The sequence below is a fragment of the Parus major genome, chromosome 1, assembly GCF_001522545.3.
Source record: "Parus major isolate Abel chromosome 1, Parus_major1.1, whole genome shotgun sequence".
In the NCBI taxonomy this organism is placed as follows: Eukaryota; Metazoa; Chordata; class Aves; order Passeriformes; family Paridae; genus Parus; species Parus major.
Window position 1 is genome coordinate 88,578,031 of NC_031768.1, and position 11,077 is coordinate 88,589,107.

At 41.2% G+C, this 11,077-nt stretch overlaps 1 protein-coding gene across 3 annotated transcripts in view; it reads left to right on the plus strand.

Moving 5' to 3' along the window:
• The window catches only part of SPAG17 (sperm associated antigen 17), an 87,799-nt gene extending 78,098 nt beyond the window's left edge, over positions 1 to 9,701 (plus strand). The window contains exons 40-48 of one of the 3 annotated variants that reach the window (XM_015629915.2): positions 762 to 864; positions 1,518 to 1,614; positions 2,491 to 2,586; positions 2,716 to 2,867; positions 3,326 to 3,492; positions 4,367 to 4,427; positions 5,540 to 5,684; positions 6,807 to 6,944; positions 9,535 to 9,701. In XM_015629915.2, the coding sequence (XP_015485401.1) occupies positions 762 to 864; positions 1,518 to 1,614; positions 2,491 to 2,586; positions 2,716 to 2,867; positions 3,326 to 3,492; positions 4,367 to 4,427; positions 5,540 to 5,684; positions 6,807 to 6,943 (958 nt within the window). In that variant the 3' untranslated portion in view covers position 6,944; positions 9,535 to 9,701. Of the gene's footprint in view, positions 1 to 761; positions 865 to 1,517; positions 1,615 to 2,490; positions 2,587 to 2,715; positions 2,868 to 3,325; positions 3,493 to 4,366; positions 4,428 to 5,539; positions 5,685 to 6,806; positions 6,945 to 9,534 lie in introns of those variants that run through there. The other 2 variants (XM_015629948.2, XM_015629956.3) reach the window with 2 other exon arrangements.
• The last annotated feature ends 1,376 nt before the right edge of the window (positions 9,702 to 11,077 follow it).

The window sequence follows — 11,077 nt, forward strand, 5'->3', positions numbered from 1 at the left end:
TGCTTCAAAGCTTCTCTTGGCAAAACTGTCCCAGCTCTCTCAGCCTCTCCTCACATGAAAGGTCTTCCAAACCCTTAATCATCTTTGTAGCCCTTCTGTGCATCAGACACCTCAAGTGGACACAGCACTCCACATGAGGCTTTCCATATTGCTTCTTAATTACATTCTGACTTGCATGAGATAAAAAACCTCTTAGAGTTTCAGAGTTATATTTTAATATATCATTTCACACTGTTTTGCATCCTATTTTAAAAATTACTTTAAATATATAAATCTCAGCAGCCAGCTGAGAACATCATGCAATTTTGGCTCTAAAACCAGTGATAAAGCTTTCAGTATGATTAGAATGATAAAACAAGGAAATTAGATGAGTTTTGTGTTCAGAATTTTCTTCATGGATCTGGAATACCAATTCTTAGCTTGAACTGTTTGTTGGAAGGTTGGAAAGACACCGGTGGCTGTCCCAGTCATGTTCTATGAGGTTTAGAGAAATGGAGTCTGTTCTGAGGAGGTTCTCTTCATAGCAGGCAACTCACTGTCCATGTGCATTCTGATCAGACCAGTTTATTCTTAATCCAGCTCAAAGAAAAATACCAATTACAAGAATGTTACTTGATGTGATGAATGAGGGGAAAAAATGCCACTTGCATTTACTGAATCCATTCCTTGATGCGTAATACTGAAAAACAGGGTGAACTCAGTTATAATGCTTTTTTTTTTTTCTTTCTTTTCCTTACCAACAATGTGAAAAACATCCCTAGGAAAGAACTGGATGAACAGAAGTCTACATTTGCAGCAATAAAAAACAAAATATTTGCTCCATATTTTGAATCTGAATTCAGCAAGGGCTTTTTCGATGAAAAGGTAATGCAGCTGAAAACTGGATGAGTTTTGTTAGGCCAGCTAGTATCTCCCATACTCCAAAAGACAATTTTGGGTTTGTATCTCAGCCTCTATTTATCTCAATAAACCATTACAAAGGACAGCTATGGCAGAATTAATACTGGGAATTATATGCCCTTGTAAAGGAAATCCCAACTTGAAGATGGTATATGTTGACTGAGTACAAACTCTATAAAATTCCTTACATAAACTCTGGAAAGAGTCTGATTCAGAGCAAAGCTTAACCTCAGGTTTTTCTACTTACCCCTCAAACTCCTCTCCCTGCTTATTAGAAAGGGAATAAGTAAAACTAGCATTCTTAATTTAGAGGTGATCTTGGGGGCTTTCCTACTGTAATCTCACCTGGTAAATGCTGTAAGTGCAAAAAGCCTACTCAGAAACATAAATTGTAATCTGATGTAACTATTTGTATATCTTTTATAGTCACCACGTTGGTTCTGCTTATTTGTTTCCTTTGCATTTCTTTTTTTTATATACATTTTCCTTTACATTTTTTTTGTTTGGTTTTTTTGTTTGTTTTTGTTTTATTTTGCAAGGGGAGAAGGGTGTCTGCTGGCTGTTTTTCCTAGGTATTTAGCTGGGAAACCTAAGCCCTCTTTCTCCCTTTTCTCTAGTTTCCTGATTTGGAAGCAATATCGAAGGAACTTCCTCCACTTCAAAAAGAAGAAGGTGTAACTTCCCCTCTGTGGCTGATAAAAGAACCCAGTGGAGGTAATGGACTTTCTGGCATCAGTTTTGTATCTTCTTCAGGAGGAAGAAGCCCTTGCAGACATCACTGAATGTAAAAGAACCATTTGCTTTGGATGCTAAACTGAAGAATTTGGCTATGAGTGGGAAATGGATAGATGAAAAATGCTCAAGAAAAACTTTAACAGAATAAATAATAGTTAGGGGTAGATGAGCCAAGAACCAAGAAGGCCAAATTTAGAAAAAAAACTTATGTGACTGTAGGAAAAATATAGGAGATTTCATTCTGAAACTCAGTGGTTAGAAGGAACTAGTGTGAAAGCAATATGGAATAGGAAACATGCAGGCTAAACATAGACTGGAGGATATAGGAGGAAAGCAGTGACTCCATAATGGGAAGCAGTGAAAGAGGGAATTGTTATCTTTGGCTTGAGCTTTTCAGAACTGAGAGGAGTACTTCAGTTCTGTTTAAAAAGCAGCCCTTACAAGTTACTGAAATCATACAGTGAGATTAAAAGTCATACAGCAAAGATTCCTATCAGGAAAACTGTCCTCTGTGGGGTTTTATCAGACCCCCGCTAATACCGTATCTCTCATATTTTCAGTCGTCATAAAATCTATGCTGGATTGTCTTTTAGTCCTTAATGGTTTTTAGTTCAATTAGCCAGAGAACAAGAAATGACTAATCATACAACAGGCATTTTTGAGATCCCTGTGGCCCAGTAGAGCATAATGCCACATGCAGAATTTTCTCAGTTTCTCACGGATATGTAGACAGCTTTCCAAGATTGTCTAAATTAAAGTGACAAAGACTGTGATTTTGTTCCACATGTTTATGAAAATTATGGTGATTATAAAAAACACTTGACTCAGTATTCCATTATTTTTTCCCTTTAATAGCTGAACTTCTTGATACTACAAGTGACTCTTCACTTTCATCTAGCCTTCCAGTGCAGGATCCTTCCCAAGAAGACGATGGTTCCAGCAGCACAGCAGGTACACCTGCCTTCCAGAATGTAGTTGGAGCAGCTTGGTATCTTTCTATAACTCTTGACACAATATTTGCAATACAAATTGAAATCCACCTGTCATTTTTTCATGCTTTTGGAAATCTTTCCCTTCCAGACCTAAGCATGGCAGCAAGAGCACAAGAGACACCCCTTCAATTTCAAGTTCCAAGTCTGGCAGTGGATGTTACAGGACAGACGAGAAAAGAGAAAGTAGTATTACCATCGTATCTTCAGGGGAAAAAACCAAACACCATACCAAATAAAAAGGTAAAAATAACATCTTTCTTGTCAATATTTATATCCTCTGAGTAATCTCTTTTCCATAAAATCTTCACCCTGGAGCGATACTGGAAAGTGTTTTGAATCTGTTTACTGAAACATGGCTGTTGCAAATTATTTATGTTTACTGACAATTCTAGAAGTACCTTTCCTCTCAACTGCTAGGAAAAACATTCTGCATCAGGGACTTATATGAAACTCTATTTCTAAAAGAGCAAAGCTTCTCCCTTTTTCCCTGAGACACCTCAATGGCTTAATACACCTGAAAACTCAAACCAGTATAAATTTTCAGACAGTAATCATAGTGCTGCTTCAGTTTTTACTCAAATTAGGATGTCTTTTTGTAATTTTTCAGGGTGAGTCAGAGGTCAAATATAGGTTAAGTAATTCTCCACCTGACTTAATGGCCACCAACTTTCTCTTTGTCTCATATTTTGTTTGTAAAGATAGAAGATCCTGCCTCAGGAAAGGTCAACATATCTTCTCTTGCAACAAGACAGGATCTTACCAGCTTCCATCTCATCCCACCCAGGGTGACATTTGGAGTGCTAAAGGAAGGCTGCACTTACACAACCACTGTCATCATGAAGAATGTTGGTGTGAACTTCTCAAGGTTAGTCTGAATTCTTAGTATCCTGGTTTTTATTTCTCAAAATAGATCCTGACAAAAATCAAGTACAGTTTCTCTGGAGCCACCCCACTCCAGAGAAAACGCAGGAATTCTGACAGCCACTTTATAGGTCTGCCAGAGCTTTCTGTAAAGGGGAGCCATATCCTAGGAATGCCTCTCCTACTACCTTTCCTTTAACAGCTTCTGGTGCAAGGGCATGCTGGTAAACTCTTCTTCAGGGGGGAATGAAATCCACAGGATCAGTTCCAGACCAATGCAAAAGTAAAGGTCATATCTGATCTAATGATCTTTAAAAACCTGAACAGTAAGAAGTTGCATTCACAAAAGGACTGTCATCTCAGATGTGAAACAATCAGTAAGAAATGAGGAAGCAAAACTTCTGCTTTACTTGGTACCATTTAATTAAAGATTATTTGCACAAAATTCATGTCATTATGTCTTCTGCAATAGAATCACATTGAAGAACATTAAATAAAGACTCTTATGGACATTTGGGTCTGCAACACACAGGTGTTTGCCAAGAAGCTGTTTTGTACTTCAGCTTCCTTTGAATATGCACGTTTAAAATGCTTCTCTTTCACATTGTTGGAAGGACCAGGCAGTGTTAACAAGCTCTTTGAAGGCTTACTCTGACCCATTCATCTGCTCTTTTGGGTTTTGTTAGAAACCTGAGCCTTCATGAGAAGCCCAGGAATACTGCTGTAGTCCAACTTGTACGTTATGATGGAAAGGATGAGCTAAAAAATTCTGCTGTCATTTAAAACAGCAGAGGAAGAGCAGGCAGCCTGCTTCCTCAATGTGATTTCTCCTGCCTGAAACAGTTTCTGGCAAACTGATTCCCATCTCTTTCTGACAGGTTTCGGGTGAAGCAGCCACCTCCGCACACAGGACTGGCAGTGATGTACACACCAGGACCTGTAGGTTACACAGGACAGCTTCTGGGCTTTTTTCTAGACTCAGTTTCCCCTCAGGCTAGCTAGGGCATCTTTCTGGGACAGCAGCTGTCTGGGAATAGAGCTTCCAGGGTACACTGTTTTGTTTAAAGTTATTTGAAGTGATGCTGTCTTCCACATTCCCTCTGCCACCTTCAGCTGCAGCACCCTATGTACTCGAGTCTCAGCCTGTGCCAGAATGGAGAGGGATAAAAATGTTCAGTGGAAAGCAGCAGGTCATGCAGTGAGTTTATAGAGAGCTTTTTCAAAGCAAACAGGGATTAATTTACCACTGCCTCTGAGTTTTCCCTTCTGCTTAAGGTGCTTGTTATATCTGCTCTGTCTTATGCAAATACTTAACTTCCTGTCCCGATACCTTCAGAATTTTAAACTAGTAAACTATTGCCTCAATCCTTTCTTCTCCTGCTTCCAGCTGTTCTCCACCTTTTTTATCTAGCAAAGCACCACAGCACATTAAATTAACCCATGAAGTAGGAAGATTTCATGCTTTCTGCTTTTGTTCAGTTTCTCTTTTCACCTGCATGTTATCTCTGAATAAATAAATAATGGTGGTCACTGTCCCCACAGCATCCATGTAATACCAGGCAATATCTTGCCAATTCATGGAATCAAGAAGCAATGACTTGTGCAGAGAGGCAGTGCAAGTCAAACCTCCTAGTCCAGAGCCTTAGTCACAACTCGGTACTTTAAATTACAGAATAGCGTAGATTGGAAGGGATCTTTAAAGGCCCCAGTTGAGAGAGGATGGTGGAGGGACAGTGTCAAAGGCCTTACAGAAATATATCTAGATGGCAGGAATAATTTCCACTGTCTTCTTATCTCCTCACATCTGCCCCTTTTGTACCCTCCTACCTTTATGTTCTTTTTACAAGAGAATAGAATATATTTCATTTGGAAGGGACCTACAGTAACCCTCTAGTCCAACTGCCTGACCACTTCAGGGCTAGCCAAAAGTTAAACCATAGTATTAAGGACACTGTCCAAATGCCTCTAACATGAGAGGATTGGGGGGACTGCTGGAAGGGACCGTGTATGAAACTTGCACCTTACCTGTGAGTAATTACTGTCTCTCCTAGGTGGCAGCAGGCTTGCAGGTTGAACTGGAGATAGAGATTTTTGCCATGCTAATTGGAGGGAAAGACACTGGTGGCCTTGAAGAAGTTTCCCATGATATTGAAATATTAACAGAAACTGAAACTCTTCTCCTGCCTGTGAAAGCAAATATCCTTTGTTGTCTTATTTCTCACACACACCTCATAGCATCAGCCCTGGGGATCATCTTCCTCTTGGAAGCCTCAAGCATTGTTTCCAGTGCAGGCCGTTGCAGTAGCAAGCTTTAATGTCCTCTTCAGAGATACATAAATGGGTGTTTTCAAAGCACAACAAATGAAAAATTTGAGATTCTGATGCCAAACACATTTTACATCAGAATAATGTGGTTTGAAAAGTGGGGAAGAATGGCAACTCAGAAAGATGTTGCTTTTAAAAAATAAATGAAAGTAATAGCCCTCATGAAAATACTTCATTACATTTTTGAATCTGTGGTATCATCTGGTGGCACAACCTCATGAGCAACAAAATGATGTATCATCCTGATACTAAACAGGCAAATGGGACAATCCCTGCAGCAGCAAAGGTGCAAGCACAGAAGCTCATTAATGCTGTCAGAAATGAGCCTGTGTGGGTTCAGTGGGCTTCTCAGTTGTTTACTGATGGCAGTACAGTAAAAGAAAAGAGCCAAGTCAATAGCTATTATTTCTATTTCCCTTGTGTTCCAGGTGAAGTTCTGTTTGACATTATCAAATTTACACTTAGAAGTCTGGGAGAAGGGGTCCCCTGGAAACCTAGAAAAGAAATAGCAAGGCAAGCTACATCCAAACATGCCAGAAACTTCATTCACAGTAAGGACCACCCTTAGCAAAGAAAGGAAAACTTCAGAATACTCTGAGCCTGACCACAGTAAATGCTAACAGCAACTCTTCTGAGGCTTTATATGCTCTGGATGTCACATTGGAACTCCCCAAATTTGCTTTGCATTGACCCAAAGAAATCTTTCATGCCTATAATCGCAGAGCTGAGTTAGACAGGATTAGCAGCACAGCAGCAAAACCAGCTGCTGTTCTGTTCCCACTCACCCAGTCCTCAGACACAGTTGCAGACCAGCCTCCAAAACATTTGCCTTTACCCCATTTTTAACCTGGTCCTTTAATCTTTGAGCTGAGGGCACTAGTCCAGATTCAAGATGTTTCACAACCTTACTTCGAGAATTCATTCTTACCTCCACACATTATTTTACTTAAATAAATGTACCAAAATGGTTAGATCCTTAACATGGTATTCCACCTGTGTTATCCAGTGACATTTATGAGTGCCGCCCAAAAGGATACCCCCAGGGAGGGATGGCAGCAGCAGTCCAGGCAGTTCCTGCAAGCACCAAGCCACGGTTACGGATTACACTCCCACGAAAGCCTTGTTCTTAGTGTAAGTACTGCATGCAGTGACACTGGCAGTAAATTCAAGTACAGTTGTTTTACCTACTCCTCCCTTCATCAGCAGCATCCTGAACAAAGCTCATGCAGATGAAGCACCTATCACACAGACTTGGTAACTGTGACAAGGGAAATGAAACACTGGATGACATTAACCAAAGCACTCACTGTAAGGGAACTGCAGGTTATTACAACTGCTCAGCTCAGACTCCTCAGTCCTGTCCCAAATCCTGCACTTATAGTCTCCACATTAAACAAGTCCTTGAGCCTCCTGGCAGCTGGATTTACTACAGTTAGGCCCTAATAAATCAGCCTCTCTTTAACACTTTTCACTTTCTAAAACCAAGTCTTACTGGTGACCCTGACAGCAAGTATAATAAGGGACAGATAGAGCAGCCTTAATGTGACACGTTCCAATACACACAACCCTCTGCACACAGTTTCATACAGCACTTTTCTGTAGCCTTACAGAATCAGTCTATATGAAGAATCACAGAATATCCTGAGTTGGAAGGGACCCACAAGGATCACATCCAGCTCCTGGCCCTGCACAGGATATTCCAAGGCTCACACCATGTGCCTGAGAGCATTGTCCAAATACTTCCTGAACTCTGCCAGCCTTGGTGCTCTGACTACTTCCATGGGGAGCCTGTTCCAGTCCCCAGCCACCCTCTGGATGAAGAACCTTCTCCTGATATCCTACCTAACTCTTCCCTGACACAGCTTCAGGCCATTCCTTTGGGTCCCTGTCACTGGTCAGCAGCCTGCCCCTCCTCTTCCCCTCATGAAGACGTTGAAGACTGCAGTGAGGTCTCCTCTCAGTTTCCTCCAGGCTGAACAGACCAAGTGACCTCAGCTGCTCCTCACAAGGCTTCCCCTCAAGACTCTTCACCATCCTTCTAGCCCTTATTTGGATGCTTTCTAAGAGTGCCTTAGAATGGTCAAGTCTTCCCTGACAACATGAAAGGCTTACTGGGAATTTCTCACAAACCACCAGTCAACATGTTTAACATTAGGCTGGTGTTCACCTCACCCCCATGAGCTCAGGCACTCTACAATGCAATTGATGGTGACAGTTCACAAACAGGAACCCCATGGATGTCTCTCCTCAGCTGAAGAGTCCCCGTTTGCTTCATATGTGTAACACTGACATCTTCTTCTTTCAGCTTAAACATCTGTAAGCCTGCCATGTTATCTAACCAGTCAGCAAAGAAATTCCAGCTGTATCTCATTTCCTCTCCTCTGGAGAAAAAAAAAAACCAGTGACCACATCAGTCAGTTCTCAAAAACTTCACAGACATGTACCTCTGTCTGCTGCATCTGCTCTAGGACTGCCCAGTATACATCAAGTATAGATTTTTTTCCTGCTTAAATATCTTTTTTTCCTTTTCCAGTGTGGAATTTTACCCCCAGAGTAACACACCAAAAAACAACAGTTTGATGCCTTCCACCTTAGGGATTTACAGCCTGGAACTCATAATGAAGGCAGTTTAGACAAACTTCTCTCACTTTATGTTGAAACAGAAGAGAAATACTCACCCAGTCAGTTCACATTTGAGTGACATACCCCCAGTCCCAAGAGAAATTCTAATGAGGGTCATCTTCAACGACAAGCACAAAGGGAAAGAAATTAACTACACAGTATTCTCCTCCTTCATGTCTAATCTAGCTAATCATAGCTGCTGTCACCAGAGCAAACCCTCCCTTCTCTTCTGATAGTGTCCTTTTGTGAACTGATTGATAATTCCTATTGAAGCTGGCTGCAGCTATCCCATGCTACCCAAACAACTGTACCTAATGCCTCTTCGAATATTTCTCCCCTCAGTCTCCTGGACTCAAAACCATAGCCCTCTCAGACATGTCAAGGAACTCTGGATTGGTTGGTTTAGTCTCACAAAACATGGAACACTGACACTCCTATGTTAAATCCTGCAATTGCTTAAATAGTTTTGTTCAGTGATCCAGAACAGAACCAGTCAAGTCACTGCAGAGGCAGCATGAGAACTTTCTATCACCTTTCCCAGGCAGTTATCACCAGAGCCAGTGATTCTCCCTACTGAGACCTAGAAACTTCCCTGCAATATTAAACTTGATCACGAATCTGCCACACCTCCTAGCAGAGACCAACAAGCAAAAATCACTGATCAAGCATCACCTATCCAAACCCAGTCTTATCTCATATTTCCTTAGTTATTTCAGATGAATATTTAAAACACTTCAAAAAGATTCTCTTAACATACTCAGAATTAAATGCCTCACAGGAAGCTGCCCATGAAAGTCTTCAGTATTCCTAAGAAGACTGTCCATCCTGAATGTGTGGTTATGATTTTTATGCCATTCAATTTGTACAATAAAAGCAAACCCCCTAATCTACTTGAAGCCTGTGTAAAAACTCTGTCATGTTGTTATCCCTTCTAACAGCAAAAGGCCAAATCTGAAGCCAGTGCTCACACAATAATTGCAAAGAATCTGGACATAATTACTGGGATTCGATTCAACAACTTTACAAAGGTGGACCTGGGATTTCTTCTTGTTTTTCCTTCTTTCCATTCATGTTAATTTTCTGTCCTCTTCCACTACAGGTTAGAAGCCTAGAAGATCAACATGAAGATCAGCAACACCAAAATACCTAGATTTTTGTCCAACCTTATGGAAACATCCAATGTAATCTTTTCATTTATTTCATCAGATTAAATGAGAATAAATATTTTGCCTTTTCCCTGTTAATGGGAAAGGTGATCCAAAAGTTGCACAATCTCCTGACATGGCTGTCTGAAATGCAAACAGTGGAAAGATCGCTGTATTTCAACCCTACTACAGAGCAGTGCTGCATGGTTCCCACTAAATTTGTTTTTAAAAGGGGTTAGGTTTCTAATAACCCATGCTGATGCACCTGAAATATTTTTCAGGTACTGGGAATGCACCAGGTTTCAACACAGTCAACTGTGATTCTTCAGGAGCTGCTGACCTGCTCTGATCTAATTCCTGAGTTTCTGTTTCCTTTCACAATCACAGGATTAACTTTGTGTGTGCTCACCAACCTTAATAAAGCTGCAAATACCAGATGGGGGTAGTGAGTACACAAAGTTATATGTGACGAGAGAGGGATTCTCATACCCTCTTGTTCAGTCACACATGAGCACCTTCAAATGTTCATCTGCTCATCTCTCTTCATACTGGAAGACTGAGTCACTTAGAGATGGTCTTTCCCCCTCCTTGTTCCTATAGCAATTCCTACACAGCAATGACTAAGAGAAATCTCACAGACTCCTTTTGAGCCACCATATTTGTGTGTCCAAGTGCAGCTCTACTCCCAGTTCATGAATTCATTTCTCACAAGGTCCTTTCCTGTGCTTCATCCTTTTTCCACCATGTGACATGCTGAGAGAGATGGGGAATTTTCCTTGATACATGCAGATGACTTGTTCTCTCAACAAGTTCTCTCAACTCTCAACTTCAGAGTGACCAAGAATCCCATGATTGGGCATTAATAGCAGCTTTCACCAGTGTAAAACATGCATGCCAGTTCTGAACCCTCACATCCACACTGTTAGGTGAGATACATATCCTAACAATACAGATTTAGGCTTGCCCTGTACTTCAAAGTGCTTTGCTGCCCAGGTTTGTAAATCCAGGGAATTTCATCCAAGAAGGGGCAAACTGATGTCCAAAGGACATTAAAATTCCTATCAGAGTACTGCTGGCACAGGACAGAACCCTTCCACTTAAAGCATATGCTGGGCTCTGTCAGTAGCCACCCAAGTCCTGCTTTAGTGCAGACCCACCACAAGTGATACAAATCTGAGAACCACAGGGAAACTTCGAGGACAGCCTGTGGCAGCAGCTACAGCGAGAGAACAACTCTCTGACGCCTAAAAGACCTTTTCTCCAAGGATTCTTCCCTAATAGCAGTGACAGCAAACAGAAAAAGGTGAAGGAATTCCATCTCTTCCAACTTAGATCAGAGGACACCCATCATCATTATAAGACGACTCTGCATCCCAACCTACTTTTCTGTATTGCCATTTACATCCTTCTCATCAGGCCCTGAGTTGATGTGCCCGTGACTGAGTTTTAATTCCAGGCCTCCCAGGGGATCATCAAACAGCAGCTCATTGCACAGCA